Raw genomic sequence first — 22,260 nt, forward strand, 5'->3', positions numbered from 1 at the left:
GTATTTCCGCGCTGTTTTCAGTGGGCGTCGATCAGCCGTACGCTTTTTTTTTCATTAAGTCAGACGAAACACAACGAGAAGTTGACGTGTTTGGGGATAATAAAATAAAAGCATTGAGTTCCGGTTATTTGCATTGCCATGCTTCCTGCTTTAAATGCTAAATTGCTAGAGCAATTTAGGGAATTATGATCAATTAAATTATGAATGTGCAGTACATGAAGAACAAGACATTCCATATTGAATGTTTACTCACAAAGTATGTTCGCTTATTGCGCCAACTTCATCAATTGCATCGGTTGTCTTAACGGAAATTGCGTCTGTTGTAGTGACGTAGCTTGACACAATGTCCCAGTGCATTACATGAACATAACCGAGGTGGGTGGAGAGAAAAGAGGCGGCCACACCAGCAAACAGCTTAGTCAATAAGTTTTTTGTTTTTTTTTTAAAGTAAGACTACGCACGATTTGTTGTTTGAAACATCTTTTGACAAATTGTGAAGAGGGAGAGAGTCCAGAGGGTCTTGCGTAGCCATGACAGGTAAGTGGATCGTTCCGTGTTTGCACACTTTTGTGTGAAAGTGGACAGGGTGTTGTTTGTGCGCCCAGGGGAAACTCCCCGATGCCCACCACACTCGATGTCAACGTTTCTTATGCCTTTGTGACTTTTCCTAAACCGTGATGGCATGAACTCTTCTGGAGGTGATCAACCTTCTTGGTATGAATGTGAGCTGGTGAGAGGCCTGTTGGAGCATGCATTTCCTACTACTACGACCGTCGAGGCCCCAAACGTCCTTTGAAAATTATGCAATTTGACGTTTCGCTGCCTGTTAGAGGTGTCGTACTATTGATTTTGTCCGGATCCAAAGGCGTCTTTGCCAAGGTGAGCAATGCACCTGTAGTCCGGCTTAAGAGTGGAGCAGTCAGATAATAGTGGAGAAAAGCCGTCACGTGTTACGGCTGGTTAATGCAGCACGGCTTGGTTGGAATGGACCCGTAGCATAAACTTGCTTTCTGGAGTATATTTTGTGGATGGCCACCCCTGTTTACTCTCTCGCCGTAGGAACTAAAAGTAATTTTGTTGGCTTGGGAAAAAAAGTTCATTATTTTTCTCAAGCTGCTGTGCCTATCCAGAAGTCTTTGGCCCTCCTCGCACTTTGAAATGTGTCAACCAACAAGATTTAAGCTATATCCTACAGATGTTACACAAATTAGGTGACATAAAAGACACAGTGTAATAATGATGTGACAATAATATATTTAGATACAATATGAGTCGTCATGAAATGGCACAAAGTGCATCAGTGACATGTTGAAACTTGCCCTTTCTCAGGTCAGGTATGCGTCCTACACATTACAGCTTAAGTTTTGTTAACAGCAGTCACTTTTGCTGGGTGTCACACACAATACAAATACTAACTTTCAATTTTACACATCAAGTCTTGCATTGACAGGATGTCGTCCAAAAGATGTAAACAGAAAGACATTTCGTCACACCTGAAACTGGAGCACATCACAGTCCACCACAATGGAGGCAGCATGTCATTTAACACCATTTCTTCTTTACTGCAGTCTTTGTAGTCTCTGTCTCTCTCTGTCTCTCTCACACACTCAAAAACACACACAAGTAAATATGTTCATTCTGGAAGCCCCCCACCCCTTATCTTGCCGACCTTTGACTCCTTTGGACGCTTCCACAGTGACCACACCGAAGAGAAACTTGCCACAAAAATGTGATGAAGTGTGTTGTTGTCGTCATTCTGCATGTTACAAGTTACCCTTCTGTGTATTCCAGGTGTGTATGGATGGGGTCTGAACCCACTCAATCCAGGTAAGAGGAATATATTTCTCCTAAAATATTACACTCAATATGTTTACATGCACTATATTTAGTTTTGCAGCATTAGAAGTCTCGTAGCTGCTACAATATGCCTTTGAGCAGCACCGTCACAAGAGCCAAAGCAGATATAATTATAAACCTATTAAAACGTTACGGACTGCATGTAAGAAAGCTGTATGCAGGGCTGTTTCTAGCCTTGTGGGGGCCCTAGGGAAGATGTTGTTTGGGGTCGCAGAGTTTGTCAATCTACGATGGATAGATTCATAACCCTGACTTTGCTGGTCCACTAAGATGAGCAAAAAAAGGCTGCAGTTCCAATGAAACATCTTAAGTTGAGCCCCTCAGTCAAGTTAAACCATAAAAAATATATATAATACAAGGAAAACAACAATCTGTAAATCAATACAAAAAACAAATTTTGAACATTTATATAAATGTTTACTTTAAATAGGAAAAGACATTCAAGTAATAACAAAATAACTGTGGAAATAGCGGATAAATTTATCAATTCAATTTTAAGAAGAAACCCACAATGTCGCTGGGGAGGAAATGGCCCCCAGAACCAATACAAATTTACCGTAAGTCCGCATCAGATTGCAGTTAGCTCCACAGTAAGCTAGCTGTTCAACAGCTGGTCTCTAAACATTTTTTTAATCGTGGTTAAAAGATTTGGAGAACATTTATTTTACTGTATGATACACTCTTTAATGCGTGCACATGTAAACCTGGTAAAATCAAGGTCAAATTGAAAAACTCTGGTGTAAACACCACAGACAATGAGATTGCAAGTACAAATATACTGTACAGTGGTGTGAAAAAGTGTTTGCCCTTTTCCTGATTTCTTATTTTTTTGCATGTCTGTCACACTTACATGTTTCAGATCATCAAACAAATTAAAATATTAGTCAATGACAACACAACTGAGCACAAAATGCAGTTTTTAAATGAAACTTTTTATTATAAAGGGAGAAAAAAATCCAAACCAACTTGGCCCTGTGTGGAAAAAGTGATTGTCCCCCCTGTTAAAACATAACATAACTGAGATTAATTCAGATCTATCAGTCTGGAAAAGGTTAGAAAGCAATTTCTAAAGTTTTGGTACTCCAGCGAACCACAGTGAGAGACATTATCCACAAATGCCGAAAACTTGAAACAGTGGTGAACTTTCCCAGGAGTGGCCGGCCAACCAAAATTACCCTAAGAGTGCAACGATGACTCCTCCAAGAGGTCACAAAAGAATTCACAACAACATCCAAAGACGTGCAGGCCTCACTTGCCCCAGTTAAGTTCAGTGTTAATGACTTCCATCATAGAAAGACACTGGGCAAAAACAGCCTGCATGGCACGAGTGGCCTAGCCAAAGTCCTGACCTGAATCCTATTGAGATGCTGTGGCATGACCTTAAAAAGGCGGTTCATGCTGGAAAACCCTCCAGCGTGGCTGAATTACAACAATTCTGCAAAGAAGAGTGGGCCAAAATTCCTCTACAGCGCTGTCAGAGACTTATAGCAAGTTATCGCTTGCAGTTGTTGCTGCTAAGGGTGGCCCACCCAGTTAGTAGGTTTAGGGGCAATCACTTTTTCACACATTGCCATTTAGGTTTGAATTTTTTTTCTCCCTTTTAATAATAAAAACTTTCATTTAAAAACTGCATTTTGTATTCAGTTGTGTTGTCATTGACTAATATTTACATTTGTTTGAGCTGAAACAGGAGGCAGACACTTTTTCACACCACTGTAATACCTGTATTATCCAGAAAATGAGAAGGAGAGAACAAAGTAAAACAAACTTGGTGAGAGTGGCAGTTTGAATGGATACCGCAAACTTTCACCTTCCAGGGGCACTGGACTTATTGCAGGCTCAGAAGCACGCAGGTACAAAAGTGCTCAAGTGGAGGGGAGAATACGCCCAAGTCCAGATGTGACAGGGAATGCCCATATTTTAGGGTTGCTCCACCCAACATGAGTATCTTGAATGAAAGTGCACAGTGACAGAGTGGAGGGGGAGCAGCCAGAAGCTTTGCGCCTTTTTCCAGTTACGCACATGGGAGAGTAGGGCCCTTCGTCATCATTATACCTAGGCATGGGCCGGTTACTGTTTTCAAGGTATACCACGGTATGAAAAAGTCACTTTTTCAAAACCATTGATATTGTCCATAGTACCGTTCTCAAGGGATATTTAAATGGTACATGTTTTTATTTAGTGCACAGACATTACAAAGAAAGATTTTTAAAACTTTTACAAAAGAAATGTTTCCCCCCAAACAGCGCTTGCAAAACACGACTAAGTACAAGTACACGGCTAATTAAACATTGCGGCATTTCAAAACAGTACACGGCTACGGTAGTTAAACAGTGCCTAGTGCATGTAACATACCGTCCTCTTCTATGTCAGAATTGAACAGCATCATAATCCCTTTGTCACACAAGTAGCTCTCTCTCTCTCTCTCTCTCTCTGTGTAATTTTTTACAGTGTAGCATGCTTTATAATTTTTTTGCTTAACAGTGTATGAACGCATTGTGTTCTGCTTCCTGATTCGTTAAGGGAGAACCCGCATTGTCTTCTGCGTCCCGATTGGCTAAGGGACTGTAGACCATCACTCAATCTCCTCCATGCCATGTGTCCCGTACAGCAGTGGTCCCCAACCCCCGGGCCACGGCCCGGTACCGGGCTGTGGGTCATTTGGTACCGGGCCGCACAGAAAAAAAAAATAATTTCCATTATTTCATTTTTTTATATATTTTTTTGAAAAGTGGCCGGATTCTCTCTGTTACATCCGTCTCACTTGACGCATGTCAATTGTGCGTGTGCTAACTTTATCTCATGCCACACAGATAGACTACTACTGTATTTTTACCATTTTTCTTTCACCTCATATTTGATCTCAAATGCTGATACTATGTGGGAATGCATAAAGGTAAATTTTGATGACTTATTGAGTGCTAATGTGCACATTTGTCTCAAGTTAATTCATGCTAGCGATGTAATAATCTTCCTGGAAAAACTTGGCTGGAACTTGAACTGGTGGATGGTGGGTCAGCATTCATTTTGTGCTTTTAATTTGATGTTATTCATGTCTTAGTTTTACAGAATACATAATAAATAAGATAAATTAGATCGATATAATGTACGAAACAACGAACAATTGTTGTATATACTGGAGTCAGATATCTCCAAAACATATTTTTAAAATGATTTTTCATAGAAATTATCCCTTTTTAGAGCTTAAATTTTATGTTGACAAAAGCGGTCGACCATGTATGTTGACGTCTACTTCAGTGAGCACTTTTTAATAATAATAGTAATAATAATAATACACGGTGGACCGGGACTTGATGAGTTGTTTGACACAAACGACATAAGCGAGATTGACTTAAGTGGGTTCCATTGTATTATTAGCATGTAGCACTTGCTTCCTCTACCCACGTAGCTAAACAAGCTGAAATGACCGAAACTGCCACCCAGTGTTTCAACGGCGATGGAATTAGAGATTTACAGAGTTGTGAAAAATGGACATTCCAAACTACATGGATTTAGGGAATCCTAGAGACTGTTTTAGTGCATGTAAACATTGTCTCGTAGTGGTACCACTATGGGACAGTCACACGGTTTCCTTCTTATCTGTCAAGTCCAAACAGCGAGCCCCTTCATCGAGATCATCGAGCAGCCCAAGCAGCGCGGCATGAGGTTTCGGTACAAGTGCGAAGGTCGCTCAGCGGGCAGCATACCTGGAGAGAAGAGCAATGACACCACCAAAACACACCCAGCCATTAAGGTCAGTCCAGTAAATATTATGTTGCATGGAATACCAGCAGCAATAGGGAAAAACTGCTTATGATTGCATTGAAAAGATAAGATTTGCACTGAGACTCTGGACCAGTAGTCTTTATCTGGAAATCCTATGCTTTCGACTAATATTGGCTTTTGATAAATACTACCGTCAATGCTCTAACTATAGCTGGGATGTTTATTAGCAGGCGATAAATGGAGAGAGTTTCCTAATTTTCGTTTTTTATTTGATTTGATTAGATTTTTTTTATTTATTTATTTATTTTACTTTACCATATTTTCACGACCATAAGGCGCACCGTATTATTGAGCGCAGGTATGCACGCTAAAACATTCAAGATTCAAGAGTTATATTGTCATATGCACAGTAAAACAGGTAGTTATGCTATGCAATGAAATTCTTGTTCTGTTCATTCTCCCCCAAAAAAAGAAAGAAAAACACAAGAAAATGAAGAACAAAAGAAACATTAATACCAATAAATAAATAAAATGGAGTGTGTGCATGTGTTGCGTGTGTGAGTGCTTGGTTGAGAAGCCTGATGGCCTGTGGGTAAAAGCTGTTTGCCAGCCTTGTGGTCCTGGACTTCAAACTCCTGTAGTGTCTGCCTGACGGTAGGAGTGTGAATAATGAGTGTTGTGGATGTGTGCTGTCCTTGATGAGGTTGTGTGTTCTGCATAGGACTCTAGTTTTATAAATGTCTTGCAGTGAGGGGAGGGCTGCCCCAACAATGTTCTGTGAGGTCTTGATCACCCACTGGAGTGCCTTCCTATCTCGTGTTGTACAGTTACCGTACCAAACGGTGATGGAGGCGGTAAGGACACTTTTGATAGTGCCCCGATAGAAGCAACTGAGGGATGTGGTGGACATGCCAAATTTCCTCAGTCTCCTCAGGAAGTACAGTCTCTTTTGGGACTTTTTGATAACTTGTTGAGTGTTGTGAGACCAGGTGAGGTCCTCGCTGATGTATGTGCCAAGGAACTTGAAGGTTTTCACCCTCTCCACCTCAGTCTCATCAATAAATGGGCTTATGCGGCTCGTTTTCCCTTGTTCTTGGGTCGATGATCATCTCTTTAGTCTTCTCTCTATTGAGATGGAGATTGTTATCACGACACCAAGCTATGAGGTCTGCCACCTCTCTTCTGTATGATGTTTCAACACCACCAGTGATCAGGCCAATGACTGTAGTGTCATCCGCAAATTTAATGATGCTGGTGTTGTTCTGGGAAGTCACGCAATCATAGGTGAAGAGCGTGTAGAGGAGTGGACTCAGCACACACACCTGTGGGGTCCCAGTGCTCACAATTCTTGAGTTGGATGTGCGATTGTGGACTCTCACTGACTGGGGCCTGTCTGTTAGAAAGTTAAAGAGGGAGGGTGACAGGCCAAGTGTGCTTATCTGAGAGTTTGTGGGGGATGACTGTATTAAATGCAGAGCTATAGTCTATAAATAGCATTCTGACATACAGTATGTGTCCTGGTCCTGTAGGTGAGAAAGGGCTGTGTGGATGGAAGTGTCCCTACAGTGTGGTTCACCGGGATGTCGAAAGTGAGCGGCATGTCGTCCATGTTGGTGATGTAGTTGGGCTGGATGGTGTTTGTCTGCAATGTTTTTACTGCAGTGGGAGCAAAAGATAGCCAGCTTTCCTTGTAATCCGCTGGATGTTGCTGCGCCACGGTAGTCCTTGCCCGGATGGATAGATGGCGCCGTTTCATAAAATATACCTATATAAAAACGGGGGGCGTGCCTTTAGCGTCCTCAGTCACATCCACCTTTCCTCTATATAAGCAGCGTGTCAGCAGGAGTTTTTTGTCTCACTCCCCCTTTGCATATTGTAGCTCTACTTAAAACCTCATTAAGATCCAAATGTGCAAAATGCAAATTCGAGCAGTTTTTCAACTGGTCTTAAGATTTTGATTTGGAGTGTATTAGTGGTAATAGCAGTAATGAAATTATTAATCATGATAGTGAAAAGAATGACAATAACGGTAATACACACAATTATAGTAACTATAATCATAACAAAACCAACAGCGTAATAACACCCTGGATAAATCCGTGAGTTATGTTGGGAAGTACGCATGCACTGTGAGTGTGTATATGTACGCGTGTACTGGTATCTCTGTGTATGTGTGCATGTCTTCATGCATATAAATGTGAGCATATGTGTGAATGTGTAATTGTCACTGAGAATGTATGACAGGAGAAGGAACTGCCTCCCACCACCCAGCAAGCCCCACCCCACACAGCCAGGCTGAGCCTGGCCCACGGGAGCGTGCAGAAGGTGCATGCACCCCACCCCCCTTATGGCAGATCTCGCAATAAGACCTAAGTTATTTATATCTCCTGTCGCTGGGTGTTGATTTGTCACTGAAGTATGTCAACTGCGAGAGAGAAGTGAGAAGGCGCGGTACTGCCGGTATTTTTTTTAAATTGTCATTTATGCAATGGTACCCTGGAGTGTCCCAAATGACAAGTGTTTTTTAGATGCAAGCTGTCTCTCGGCTGTTTTTTTGCTTTAAACTGCAAGCTAAAGTTTGGGTTACGAACTGCTATTTATAGACAGGCATAGTCGAGGACAGCTATTTGGGGGCTTGTGTCAATGTGACTGAAGACAAGGATGTAAATAACATTAGCAGTGCTAGCATTAGCAGTGCGCTAGTTAGTGACCTAGAAAGATTTTCAACACATCAGCAAAACATACTGTATGTACGTTATAGCGATCTAATTTATCTCATTTATTATTGATTGTGTAAAACTATGGGCCTGGAGTTTGTTTTTTTCAGAGAGGTGCACCGCACAAATGCGCACATTAGCGCCGAGTAACGTCATAAAATCTTTATGTATTCCCACATAGAATCAGCATTTGGGACCAACTAGGTTTCTTTTGAGTGTTTTGTTGCTGTGTGATGAGTTTAATGTTTGTAAAATGACACCATGAGTCAGACTGTTGTATTGAGTAATGATGACCTCCTGCAATTTCCAATGGGTTGGCAAGCTTGTGAGTTTTTTCATAGCTCATTAATTGGTTCTTGTCAAATAAAGAGCTCCCTGGTCCTCAGTGAGAGGTGTGCGCCACAATATGTCATTTTATGACGTGGACACGTGCGGCTTATACGCCGATGCAGCTTATATAAGAACAAATCTGTTGTTTTTTTCTCTAAATTTAGTTGGTGTGGCTTATACACCGGAATTTATGGTAATGGTTTCACTTCATTGTGAAGTGCTTTGGGTATCTTGAATAGCGCTATATAAAAAATCGAATTTATTATTATTATTATTATTATTATTATTATTATTATTATTATTATTATTATTATTCACCTTAACATTTCCCACGGCCAGGTGGTTGGGGACCCCTGCCTTACAGCATGTTTGGGGATATGATGTGCTCCTTTACACGTTTGAAAATACTGTAAGAGTGCCACTTTCTTTATTTTAGAATGTAAGACACGGGTGGCCATTACGTTGATCGTGAGCTACCGTTACCGTTACGTTACTTTTCAGTTGTCATATGACATCAGTCAGCTGACATTAAGCTCCCCTCCTGATTCGTGCTTGCTCACCTGCAGCGTTTCAAGCTACCCACAAAGATCCAACTTTCATCTTTATTATTGTGATTATGGATGAACTAACTCAGCGGTAAGATGTCTATATCTATAACAAAAGTTATCTGTTCACTTGTAGCGGCCAGCTACGTAGAAAAAAAAAACAATTACAACATTCCATTAAGTGGGTATTCCCTTTTATTTATTTATTTTGAAAGGTTTTACAGTTATACAAACTGTACATGGACTACTTATACATTGCATCAAAGTGTCATTTCTGTATTGTTGTTCCCATGAAAGGACACAACAAAATATTTGCAGAAATGTGAGGGGTGTTCGCACTTTTGTGAGGTAATGTACAGCACAAGCCAAAAGTTGGTGTTTTCTCAATGAACTTCATGACGTAGTCACCTGAAATAGTTTTCACTTCACTGGTGTGCCTTGTCAGGGTTACTTAATGGAATTTCTCGCCTTATTAATGGGGACCATCAGTAGTGTTGTGTGTGTGTGTGTGTGTGTTGTGTGTCCCGTGCCTGTACTGTATAGTGCACAACGTAGCAGCAACAGAAGCAATGTTGTCATAGTGGTAAGGAGCAAACTGCTCTGCCAGGATTAATAATGCTAATAAACAACAGTATGACAAATGTAACACACATGATTTTCACACCACAGGTAAGTAGCAACCTTTTAAAGAGCATGCAGAGATAGATAAAGCTGCTGGATGCTGACTCATCAAGTGAAGATAATTTTACAGATAATTTGCTTTTTCAGCTCTGCCGTGAATTGAGCTGTTAATTACAGCATTTATGGTATGCAAGGATGTACATGTGTTGCTTATTTGATGTATTTTCCATTTAAATCCTTCGTTTTTATTTAATAAGTAAGTAAATGACCACATTTGGAATGGTTCCACACTATTCCACACCACAACATCATGATTTTTAATACAGCTGGAGCTCACTGGATGGTGTAAGTGTAAGTTTGGTAAAGTATACTAAAGTGCAGTTTCATCATACAGGTGCACAACTACAGCGGCCCCCTGCGCATTCGCATCTCGCTGGTGACAAAGAACACACCGTACAAGCCGCATCCGCACGAGCTGGTGGGAAAAGACTGCAAGCATGGCTACTACGAGGCCGATTTGCAGGAGAGGCGAATACACAGGTGCGTTTGTTTTTTTTTTCTTTCCCTGACCTTCCGTGGTCACAGGAAGTGACGAGTGGCCAATGCCGACGTACCAGGGTTTACAATGACGCTCAGCCACCTGCTAGGGTCACAATAATATAGGATGTATAGTTTGTTGGTTTTTTTTGTTTTTTTTTTAACCAGTATTGCCCTGGAGCCAGGTGGATCATTAACAACACACATTGGCTGATGGCCTGTTTGCTGCCTTTCAAAGTGGCGTGACAATGGTAGGGATATAAATCTGTATCTGATAGATGATTAGATTCTAATGTAGATACACAGGTTACAATACGATTCAAAAACTATATTTTAAAAACAGAACAAACTGATATGATTCGATGCAGTGTTCAAACGATTCAATTCAATACTACAGTTATTGTTTGTTGGTATAGATATTAATCTTACATTATAAAATAAAGATGCCAATGATATAAAAGTGGCGTTCTTACAGTAGTTTGTAGCACATCATATCCCCAAGCATGCTGAAAGACACTGGCAAAAATATAGTCAACAAAATAGCATGTTTATATTTTTTAGACCAAAAAAAAGACTTGCTGAATGAATTTTATATCAATACTTTTATAGCTGTTAAATTTGGATTTGGAACATTTAAGTTTTAACATGTCTTTATGTTGCTAGAAATGGAAGTGCAGTCACCAAAGTAAGTTTGGTTGTATACTGTGTGCAATGACAAACATCAATCTATCTATATAAAATCTAACAATGAAAAGCACAAGTCTTAACCTTCAGTCCAATTAATAATACAAAATAATTACATAGTGTAAAGCCCCTTAAATAATGACACATCTCTTCCAAGCACAAATAAGTAAATAGAAGTATTTATCACATGAGTGCAATGAAAATGGTGTTTTAGCTTGGAAAAGTAAACAATCCCATACTCAAAATGTTATAGCAATGGTAAGCGTACAAGATTTCCGACTTAGCACAGTGAGCACGCTCGAGGCGCAACATTTCAAAGTAATCAAGTTACAAAGCATAAAAGTTACCATACCTGCCTCTGTTGGTCTGGCGGTCAAGCAATGGTGAAGAAATTTGTGGCTGATTCAGATGGCAGCCGATAAAGGCATAATGACAAAGGTTTCTGCCAGACAAATGTATCTAATCAAGAGAGCACCTGCTAAAAAGCCATTACAAAGCAGCAAACAGGTATTTGAAGATGCTGGTGCCTCTGAAGTCCCATGAGCCTCAAGGTGTAGGATCCTCCAGAGGATTTTATAAACCTACTATTTGGCCACCCTTAACCAATATTCACAAGCAGAATGATTGCAGTGGGCCAACAAATACATGAAGATTAATTTTCAATCAATCCTGTTTATTGATGAGGGCTGTGTAACCTTGGGTGATCCGGATGGATGAAGTAGAGTATGGACAGCATATCTCCACAAGGCTGTGATGTCAGCAAGGGGGTGGCTGAGTCATGTTTTGGATGCAGAGAATACCTACCTCTCTGTCATTTGCTGTTATGCTCATAAAAGGAGAGTAACTCATGGTTTGGCCCTTCTTTTTTTCCCCTGACCTCAACCCAATTGAGAACCTACGGAGAGCATCATTGAGCAAAAAATCTGTTTAGGGTAGGAGGCAGATCACAACAAAACAGCAGCTGTGGGAGGCAATGCTAACATCTTGCAAAGAAATTCAAGCAGAAACGCTCCAAAAACTCAACAAGTTCTCGCATTGATCAGTACTTCCTACGAAGCAACCAGTCAAATCAGCCGACTGAAGCACATCGATGGGACAAAAACCAAAGATAGCAGAGCATCAGCACTCCCGCCACTGTGGAGGCGGGAGTAGTACAAGCACAGGAATGCCGGTGGAGGAACCCACTCAGCCACAGAAACCTCCCAAGGAGGATAAGATCAAAGGGCGCAGACCAAGTGGGAAGTGGCCAAAAGCTGTTGAAAAGAGCAAGTGGGAAACAGTCAACAATGATCTGACAAAAATCGTGGAAACACAAGGAGGCACAGCAGAGAAAAAGCTGGGCAAAATGGGAGGGATAATCTACTAGTATGGAGAAGAACGCTTTGGAGTGAACATAGGGGAAAAACAATAAAGCAACACCAACAACAGCCAAATTCAGGAGACAGCAAGACATTGAAAGACTGATCAGAGAGAGAAAACTGCTGAGAAAGCAGTGGAAGAAGGCTTCTGATACAGCCAGGGGTGGTCTCACACTACTCCATCAAATCTCGACCTTACGAAGAGCAGAGAACTTGATGAAACTGTGAAAGAGGAAGGAACACACAAAAACAAAGTTCTATAAAAAAAAAACCTTTCAAGTTTGTCAAGGATCTCTTGCTAACAAAAATCCCCCAGGACACCATCCGTAGTCTCATTAGCAGCATGCCCCGACGTTGTCAGGCATGCGTACAAGTACGTGGGGGCCACGCAAACTACTGACAATCATTTTGAGTTGCTACAATGACATTTTGGCAAAATGGACCAGTGTGCTGCATCATTTTTTCACTTTCATTTTTGGGGTGTCTTTGATATCCCCCCTCTATAGGGTGATCATTTTCATTTCTATCAAATTATGTGGCCTCATTTTGTTACTAATACATCACCCACTTATTATCAGGAAAGATATTCAAGACCATTTCCCACCCACTTTAGATCTGATGTGTTTTCGAAGTGTTCCTCTAATTTTTTTGAGCAGTGTATTTGTCAGTGGCAACACAGCTGAACACAAAATGCACCTTTTATTATTAAGGGAGGAAAAAGTGTGTGAAAAAGAAACCTATGAGCAATATTTGTGTTTTTAATTGTTAATTGTGGCGGGGTACACCCTGGACTGGTCGCCAGTCAATCACAGGGCACATACAGTATAGACAATCATTCACACTCACATTCATACCAATGGACAATTTAGAGTCGGCAATTATCCTATCATGCATGTTTTTGGAATGTGGGAGGAAACCGGAGTACCTGGAGAAAATCCATGCACACATGGGAAGAACACGCGAACTCCACACAGAGATGCCCAACAAAGATTCTTCCCGATCTCCTGACTGTGTGGCCAACATGCTAACCACTAGGCCACCATGCGCCGGCCTGGAAGACTTGTTGTGATAAATGGAACCATGAATTCTGCTGTCTACCAAAATGTCCTGAAGGAGAATGTCCGGCCATCTGTTCTTGGGCTCTGCAGCAGGGCTCTGCATCCAAAACACACCAGCAAGTCCACTTCTGAATGGCTGAAGAAAAACAAAATGAAGACTTTGGAGTGGCCTAGTCAAAGTACTGACCTGAATCCTATTGAGATGCTGTGGCATGACCTTAAAAAGGCACCTCATGCTGGAAAACCCTCCCATGTGGCTGAATTACAACAATTCTGCAAAGATGAGTGGGCAAAAATTTCTCCACAGCGCTGTAAGAGACTCATTGCAAGTTATCACAAATGCTTTATTGCAGTTGTCGCTGCTAAGTGTTCACTTTTTCACACAGGGCCATGTAGGTAGGATTTTTTTCTGCCTTAATAATAAAAAGTTTCATTTAAAAACTGCATTTTGCGTTAAGGTTGTGTTGTCATCGACTAATATTTAAATTTGTTTGATCTGAAACATTTAAGTGTAACAACTGTCCATCCATCCATTTTCCTCCGCTTATCCGGGTCCGGTTCACGGGGGCAATAGTCTCAGTAGAGAAGCCCAAACACATTTAAGTGTGACAGACATGCAAAAAATAAGAAATCAGGAAGGGGAAAAACACTTTTTCACATAAATTTAGTTTTACTTGACCGATTTTGACCACTTAAAAACTCGTAGGTTTTTTGAAGTCGCACTTTCACCCAGAGTTGAAAGGGAGCATCTGTGTGGGAGCATAATGCTACACCACCCATTATGCTGCTCCTGCACTTTCCGTGGCTGCAAGGTCAAAAAATCTTGAGAGTTTATGCAATATGGTAAAAAAGCAATGTGATTGTAGTTTTCAGAACTTGGGCATCCAGTGTGTGAAAAAGAAGGATGTGATTGAAGCCATTACCTGTCGGCTACAGACCAACAACAACCCCTTCAACAGTAAGTAGGGTAGGGGAAGCGTAACTGTTGTAGTGTTGGCGGGGTATGACAGAGCAGTGGTGCCAGACTGTGTACCACACCCTCTTGTGTCTTGGTTACAGTTCCCGAGGCCAAGGTGTGGGAGGAGGAATTTGACCTGAATTCGGTGCGGCTCTGCTTTCAGGCGTCCGTCACGCTGCCCACGGGAGAGCTCCTCTCCCTTGAGCCTGTAGTGTCGCAGCCAATCTTCGACAACAGTGAGTGGACACAATTTACACACTCGCAACTTATGAGCATATTGTGCTTCTTTTCAATCTTGCAGTGGTCTGGCTTAATGTCTTATTTGTTCACCAGGGGCCCCAAACACTGCCGAGCTGAAGATCTGTAGAGTCAACCGCAACTCTGGGAGCTGCAAAGGCGGTGATGAGATCTTCTTGCTGTGCGACAAAGTGCAAAAAGGTGCAATGCACTGTATATTATACTGTATTGTTCTATAGATTACATTTTTTTTAACTTTCTAGCAGTTTCTTATTTACTTAGCATGCTTCTGGAAATTAGCTTAGCATGTGTAGGCCAAAGACAAAAAACATGCTATTGTTGCAGTATATTTATGGATTAGTTTATTTCAAACAAGAATACAAGGTTACGTTGAAGTACATCGCATCCTTACAGTTTCACAGTTCAACATGTAAGAAAAAGAGTAAGAAGAAGCAGAGCTTATTTCATCTTACCCTTTTGTGCGTGTCACAGCAATTAGTGATTTGTTCACTTCATGTGTTCAATATGGTACTTTTTGAAAATGTTTTGAAATAGTAAAAGTAACGTTTAAAGATGTGTAATAGCAGAGTTTAAACAGTTTGTAGATAACTTTTACAGTAATATAAATTAATAACTGAGTAAGAGTTAACAGAAACATTGCTCGGTAAAGTACAGAATGTGTAATAATATTTTATTTACCCATTATCATAGTACTATAGTACTCAATGTATTTACTGACAGGACTTCAGGTAGCACGTAGCGGGGCTCCAAGTGATAGAGCTGTTGGTTGAACTTGTTGTCTTCCACTGCTGTGAAAGGCTGGTCATCTAGTCCGATTAATTCAATTTTTTTGGTTTATTTGCTTAGCCTTCTGACAGTCACGCACATACAGTAGAGTGTTGACTATGTTAGCTGCTGTTTGACTGACTGACTTTCTGCACAGTGAGCTTTGAAAATTCACCATACTTCGTCAAGTGTTTGTGCTTTAAATGCTGTATTAAATTAAAGCAATTTAACATGCTACACTGGCGAGATATTTTTAATGGCTTGTGTTGCAGGATGCAGACTTTACATCACTCTCACAAATGGCAGATAAGTTCCATATGGAAGACATACTTGTTTGGGTTTGCGACGCACGCCTGCACAGTGTGATGGAAAGGGGAAGGGGGACACTACACTGCACACAGGGTTCTCTGCAGGCTGCAAGAGTACGAACCACAGGTCAAAGGATCATTTTTTGTGATAGGCATTGAAAGGCATTGATTGGCATATGCCAATCACGTGTTTTTCCACGGAAATCAGACGATGCTGATTGGTAACCGATCTATTAGAACATCACTAGTATTAACGCACTTCTGTTTGGATGGTGGACAAAAGTATTTTTTAACTTTATTCCTAACATAACACATCAACAGTGCTCAATTCCACCACCCAAATATGTATGTCCAACTCACAAACACGTCTCTCTGTCTGTCCTCGGAACAACACTTCCTCATTCTCCACCACATTGGCGGGAGGCGCATTCACAGACACTTTGAACTCCGAACCGCTACACCACTGGATGCCTATGCATACCAACTACAAAAGTTAATTCAAGCAAGCTCCTATTTTCCACGCACACAAAAGGAGCTGTGGCTAACAGCCCAATTTAATTGTGTATTAAAAAAAAGTGATAAAAGTGTGGTGTCGCTTAGTTAATTTTTTTTTTTTTTTTTTAATTACAGTTTGAAAATTACAATACTGTTGTTAATAGTGTTCCCTCATTTATCGCGGGGTATAGTTTCCCAAAATAGCCCGCAATAAATGAAATCTGTGAAATAGCCAACTTAATTTTTTTACAATTATTATGTATGTTTTAAGGCCGTAAAACCCCTCACCGTACACTTTACACACTTTTCTCAGACAGGCATGAACATTTTCTCACATTTCCCTTTTGTTTAAACACTCTTAAAGTTTAAATTTCATTTGAATTTTAATGATCAACCTACTAGGCTGGACACAAGAAATTATTAAGTGACTTGCACGTATTTCACTCCCCTGACCGTGCCTCTTTGTCCTGGCACCGTTTGGTTGTAGCGTTTCTGTATCATTGTTAAAAAAATATTGCTCCTGTTGTCGTATTTTACTCCTCCTCGTCGTCCTCCATGAACCGAAGACTCAACAGTATTCCATAATGTCACCCTACAGCCACGTAACTTTTGCCTTCCTTCAGTATGTCCAGACGTCCAACTTTTTGTGTGATGGCTGGCTTCCTCTGCCTTTCGGATGCAGAATGTTTCATCAACATTTGTGGGTTTTGTTGGGGAGAAAACTTGCAACCATACAGCCTTGAGTTACACACAGCTTCTTCTGTTTCTTCTATTGTTTACAGTATTGGCAATTAGCAGGTAGCTCACACGGTTAGCTAGTTTGCTAGCCATGACCACAACAAGACGGCATGAAGGACACTGATTAGTTGGCAATGATTTACAGCCAATCAGGATGCAGAAGACAATGGGCAGTGCAGACAGAAGAAAGAGAATAGAGAGACACTTCCGCCTCATGCTGAAGCACAGAATTACAACACTCAACTTCCCACAATGTAATTCCAACTGAAAGGGCCAGGCTAGGCCTTTAACAGCGTCCATAGGCTGTAAAAAAACAAACAGCCCTAAAAACGCACAGGAAAAAAATCCACGAAACGAGTCTGCAAAAGGTCAACCGCGATGGAGCGAGGGAACACTGTACTTGCAAATCTAGCCTATAGCCTATCCATTCATCCATCCATTTTCTATACCGCTTCATCCTCATTAGGGTTGCAGGGGCATGTTGGAGCCTATCCCAGCTGACTTCGGGCGACAGGCGGGGTACACCCTGGACTATAGCCTAGTTCAGAGGAATTGCAGAGACATGCAAAAGGTTTTAGCTTAATTGAAATTTTCATTTCATTTGGAGCTGTTATACAGTATGTTGAATATACAGGTATATGATCGTGTCCTGTCATTTATCTTTGTTTGTAAAATCCTTTATTCTGACATAGTTAGAAATGGTGGTTAATTAGGATTAATTTGTGATTGATTCGTAAACGGATTAATCTCGTGAATATTTTAAATATTTGACAGCCCGACGTCTATGTTGATGGTACCGTAAAGCACCGTGTATAAACTGCACTTTTTTCCATTGGTAAGAAGCAAAAAATCGGGGTGCGGTTTATACACGATGACAGGTCTGTGACCAGATGCAGAAATTGACGAGAAGCCCATTCTAGAATAGCCGTCTGTGGGTCAGAGAGTTGCTTTGACTTTAGCGCCCTCTGCTGTACAGTTGCTGAAAATGCTAGCATATGCAACTAACTTATCTGACGGCTGTCTGTATTTTCACACAGTGAAACCTTCTCTATATACACTGAAGCTAACCTTAGCTTCCAATGTAAAATACAATACAACGTTGGAGTTTATTCAAATTCACACTGAAGCAATGCAATAAAATAATAATAGAGAAAAAGAGAAGCAGTGAAAGATATCAAAACATCTCTGAAAATTGCAAATTTCTTTATTTTGATTTATTATTATTATTATTATTATTATTATTATTAATCTGTGCTTAGCCATAATATTAAAGATCTAGATGCAGAAGTTCAGTTTTCTCCTTTATTCTTCTTTTTGAAATTGCTTAGTACCTTTTATGCATGTTGATTTGAGATGAAAGAGTTGGCAAGCATTTATGAACAAAAAAAAAAAATTTCCCCGCCGTGAGCCGGTTTATACACACTGCATTACGGTAATTGTAATGGTAATGACAATGTCTTCCTGCTGTCACAGAGGACATCGAGGTGCGCTTCTTTCAGGACAGCTGGGAGGGAAAGGGTACTTTCTCCCAGGCGGACGTCCACAGGCAGGTGGCCATCGTGTTCCGCACGCCACCGTACCGCCACACCAACCTCACTGAGCCCGTGCGGGTTAAAGTGCAGCTCCGTCGGCCTTCGGACCGTGAGGTCAGCGAGCCTATGGATTTCCAGTACCTGCCTGCTGACCGGGGTGCGAGTCCTATGCCTTTCGTCCTGCAAATTTGTTGTCTGGAGAATCACGATGTGCTAATTAAGCATCTTATGTTTCTCCTACAGATGAATACAGTCTGAGTGAAAAAAGGAAACGCACTGCTGATATGTTCCAGAATATTAAACTGGGACCTGTGCTGTCCACAGGTACACTTTTCACACAGCACTTGAATATTGTCATTGTAGTAGAATAATAATACAAGTAAGTATAATGATAATAAAAGTATGTACGACTGCTGGGGTTTCAGTGTCCATTCCAACAGATAGACGACACATTAGTCCAGCCAGGAGGACGATGCCAACAAAACCTTCATCCATGGTGCAAGCTTGTGAGTGTTGCACGTTATACTTTGCACGTTATTGTCACTGAGCAAATAGGATTCATATGCAATTTCACAGTAGTTTTGAACATTTCCTGCATCTTGTGGCAAAAATTGCATACACTAGATCCCTGCTATTTTCGGGAAGCCATATCCTGGGATGTTTTTCTATATACTGTACATCACTTGTGGAGTGACATTAAAGCTGTATAGGGCCCAGTTTTGGAAGTTTAAAGTGTTGGTGACATGCGTTAGAATGGTTTAAAGCAAGTTATACCATAAAAATGACAAAAAATAGTAAAAGTGATTGTTTCTGTTCTAGAGATGAATTTTAATGTTTTGCTGATTGTTGCTTTCTGCCCGCCACAGTGCCCCCTTGTGCCAGTGTAGCCAAACAGCAGCCCTCCCTTTCGTACATGCAGCAAAGCCAGATGTTCTCAGGCCAGCCCAAAGTCGAGGCCTCCTCTTCTTCCATCTCAGCCACCAGCCAAACGTGGAAGATCATGGAGAGCTTGAATCTTGGCCCACAGCCCAAAGTCACTCCAGTGGTGACTGTCAGCATGAGCCAAGCAACTGCTTCGTCGTCCTCCTCCTGCCAGGACTACTCCACCGTCAACCTGTCAGACCTTCAGGAGTTCTTCCCCAACATCTCCTCAGCCATCACCCAGGAGCCGGCGGCATTTCAGGGTACCGCAGCCTCTTCACAGTCGGCCAGCTCCTTCTCCTTCCAGGGCTCCCAGTTCCCGGCGGACGCGTCTCTCACTGAGGACGCGTTCCCTGACTTTTCAGAAGACCAGGCTCCAGGAACGCTAGACAGCCTAGACATGGATGACTTTGTGGACCTTCTGAAACCGGCGCACGAAAGCGGCAATGGCACCGCCTGTCACCAAACGGCGGTGGTATCCCAGAACACTCCAGACCTGGCTGGCAATCCGGGAAGCACCTGGATGAATTATCCCAACAGCATCGTCACCCTGCTGCAAAACGAGAGCATGATGGATGTCTTATCCAACAACAACAACAGCAGCAGCAGAAGCCAGCAAAGGCCTGCTGTGCTGGACGACTATGACGAGCTGATTTCGGTGGACGAGGATCATCTAATTTCCATTTTAGCCAGTGGAAGCCAAGCTGGGTTTGTGTCAGGACACCCCACCTAAAATAACCAACCACACCACTTGTGTGTTTGTAGCCTTTTAGAAAGCAAGGAAGACATGAAGGGAACACCAGCAGAAATAATGTACTGTTGATTATCAGGGAGCAAAAACACAAACAAGGCCTTGTTATTTAAGCATTTTAAATGACAGGTCACTATTAATACACAAAGACAGATGGAATATTTCCATCAGTACACTTCAATAAGTGTACTGTGTAGACTGTGTGCTTAGTTCCTGATTACTGCAATTTTGACAATTTAGTGTTGTCCCAAATTGATTTCTGTCATCATGCACTTATCAGAAATGACAATCGCAATATTTACCTGCTACTACTTCTCTCCTTTTTCAATGCTGAATTGCAACCACTTAAATTAGTCCCACCCCGTCCACTACATTGCCAAGACAGCCACTATTGAGGATGGTAAGTGACCAGCATTGCACACCCGCTATTTTGGCTGTGTTAAGTGCAGCATCTGGGTACTGACAGTGCTATATTTTCTGTCAGGTTTATGCTTCAGTGCCTGCGTACAGTACGCAAACTCGCTCCTCTCCCTGCAAATCTTCTTGCATGGTCTGACGCCGTCTTTGATCGGTCATTTTTTAGTACATTTTTTTGTGCAGAGGCGTACAACCCACCTTCTCCCCTGGTTTTGGTATCAACATTTGCAATAAAAGTGAGTCTTTAACATTCATTAGCAACAAAGGAAGCTAACAAGCCAGCTAATCGAGTACTGGAAGCTGAGTTGACTCACCAGAAGACAACACCCTTAGCATGTCAGCGAAACTGCACAGCATATGTTCAACCCCGACAAAGAATGTCGACAGATGAAGACAGCGGCATGGTGATGCAGAAGCATAAACCAGTAAACCTAACTATACAGCCGTTTTATCAAATACTCCGCGCATTGCTTTTTTTTTTTTTTTACAAAAATGAAGGTCTACTTTGTAAATAATGTCACAAAGAAAGACATTTACTGATTTTTATCACTTATTTTACACCAAAAATGGCAGCAATGCCACAAATCCAGACCTGTAGGTCAGGGGTGCCCAAGTGCAACCCAATGGCTTATGGTACATTGTTAAAACACAAATGAGGAAAAACAGCAAAAACGTACATTCAAGTAACTAATATTAAATATTATTAAATAATATTGTCACCTATAACACAAACTGAGATGCAGGCTGTTTTTTCTATAAATATAACACTGGATTGGTTTAGCCTGTTTTCAAAAAATGTTTATTATCAAAATGGCATTTCAGTATTCCCAGGGCAGTTAATCAATTACAACTGGACTGTTCATTTTAAAAGTTGTTTTGGCTTCATCCCAGAAGGCTTCATCAGTTCATGCTTAAAGGACAGCAAAAGAGTAAGTACTTTAGATCCCGCACAAACACCTCAAGACTACAGTTATCCTATCTAATCTTTGAGCATGAACTGATGCAGGGTTTTCACAAGTCAAATTTAAGACGTGTCCTGGCAGATCTTGTCCAGGGTGTGGCGGGCCCAAGATCCATGTCACACGGCATCACGGTTCGGGTGCTAGAAAACTTGCATTTACTCATTTTATACAAGTAATTCGGCTGGGCTGTGGGATTTTGCAGCACACGTACAGCACACTAGCAGGTTGTGCTGACTCAGTTCTGACCAGGCTGCAGAAGTGACTCTAGTTCCATTTTTACTTGCATTATAGTGTTAAAAAAAATTATAACGCAAAAAAACTGAATGACCAAAGTTTATGGATTTGTTTTTAAATAAAAGTAGCGTCAACAAATTTAAGAGCCTTAAAATATTTATTTTTTTTATAATATATAGTTTTATGAGATTAAGAGAATTTTACACATTCAGCCTTTTTTAAGACCCAGAGGAGATCTTGTGATGAAGCCTGCTCATATGACATGCCTAACGTCTTACGACAACCTGAACAGTCCAGTTGCGAGATCAATTCAATGCCTTGAGAAAATTACTTTAAATGAATGAAAATACTCAGGCTTTTCAGTATTTGGCCCTATGTGAAAAATGTCAGCTCTTATGCTCAATATGTAAATATATGTATATGTATATGTATATGTAATGTGTAATAAAAGACGCATAGAGATGTCTTGTAGTGATGTGATTGTGTGT

At 41.2% G+C, this 22,260-nt stretch overlaps 1 protein-coding gene across 1 annotated transcript; it reads left to right on the forward strand.

Moving 5' to 3' along the window:
* The first annotated feature begins 340 nt into the window (after positions 1-340).
* On the forward strand, positions 341-22,253 carry rela (v-rel avian reticuloendotheliosis viral oncogene homolog A). The gene is given in 12 exon segments (XM_054752684.1): positions 341-537; positions 1,792-1,827; positions 5,466-5,611; positions 10,191-10,336; positions 14,300-14,391; positions 14,493-14,627; positions 14,725-14,829; positions 18,429-18,644; positions 18,731-18,811; positions 18,928-18,993; positions 19,354-20,099; positions 20,101-22,253. Coding segments are annotated over 12 exon segments (1,857 nt in total). The 5' UTR covers positions 341-530; the 3' UTR covers positions 20,182-22,253.
* The last annotated feature ends 7 nt before the right edge of the window (positions 22,254-22,260 follow it).

Source organism: Dunckerocampus dactyliophorus, chromosome 15 (assembly GCF_027744805.1).
Source record: "Dunckerocampus dactyliophorus isolate RoL2022-P2 chromosome 15, RoL_Ddac_1.1, whole genome shotgun sequence".
Taxonomy (NCBI): domain Eukaryota; kingdom Metazoa; phylum Chordata; class Actinopteri; order Syngnathiformes; family Syngnathidae; genus Dunckerocampus; species Dunckerocampus dactyliophorus.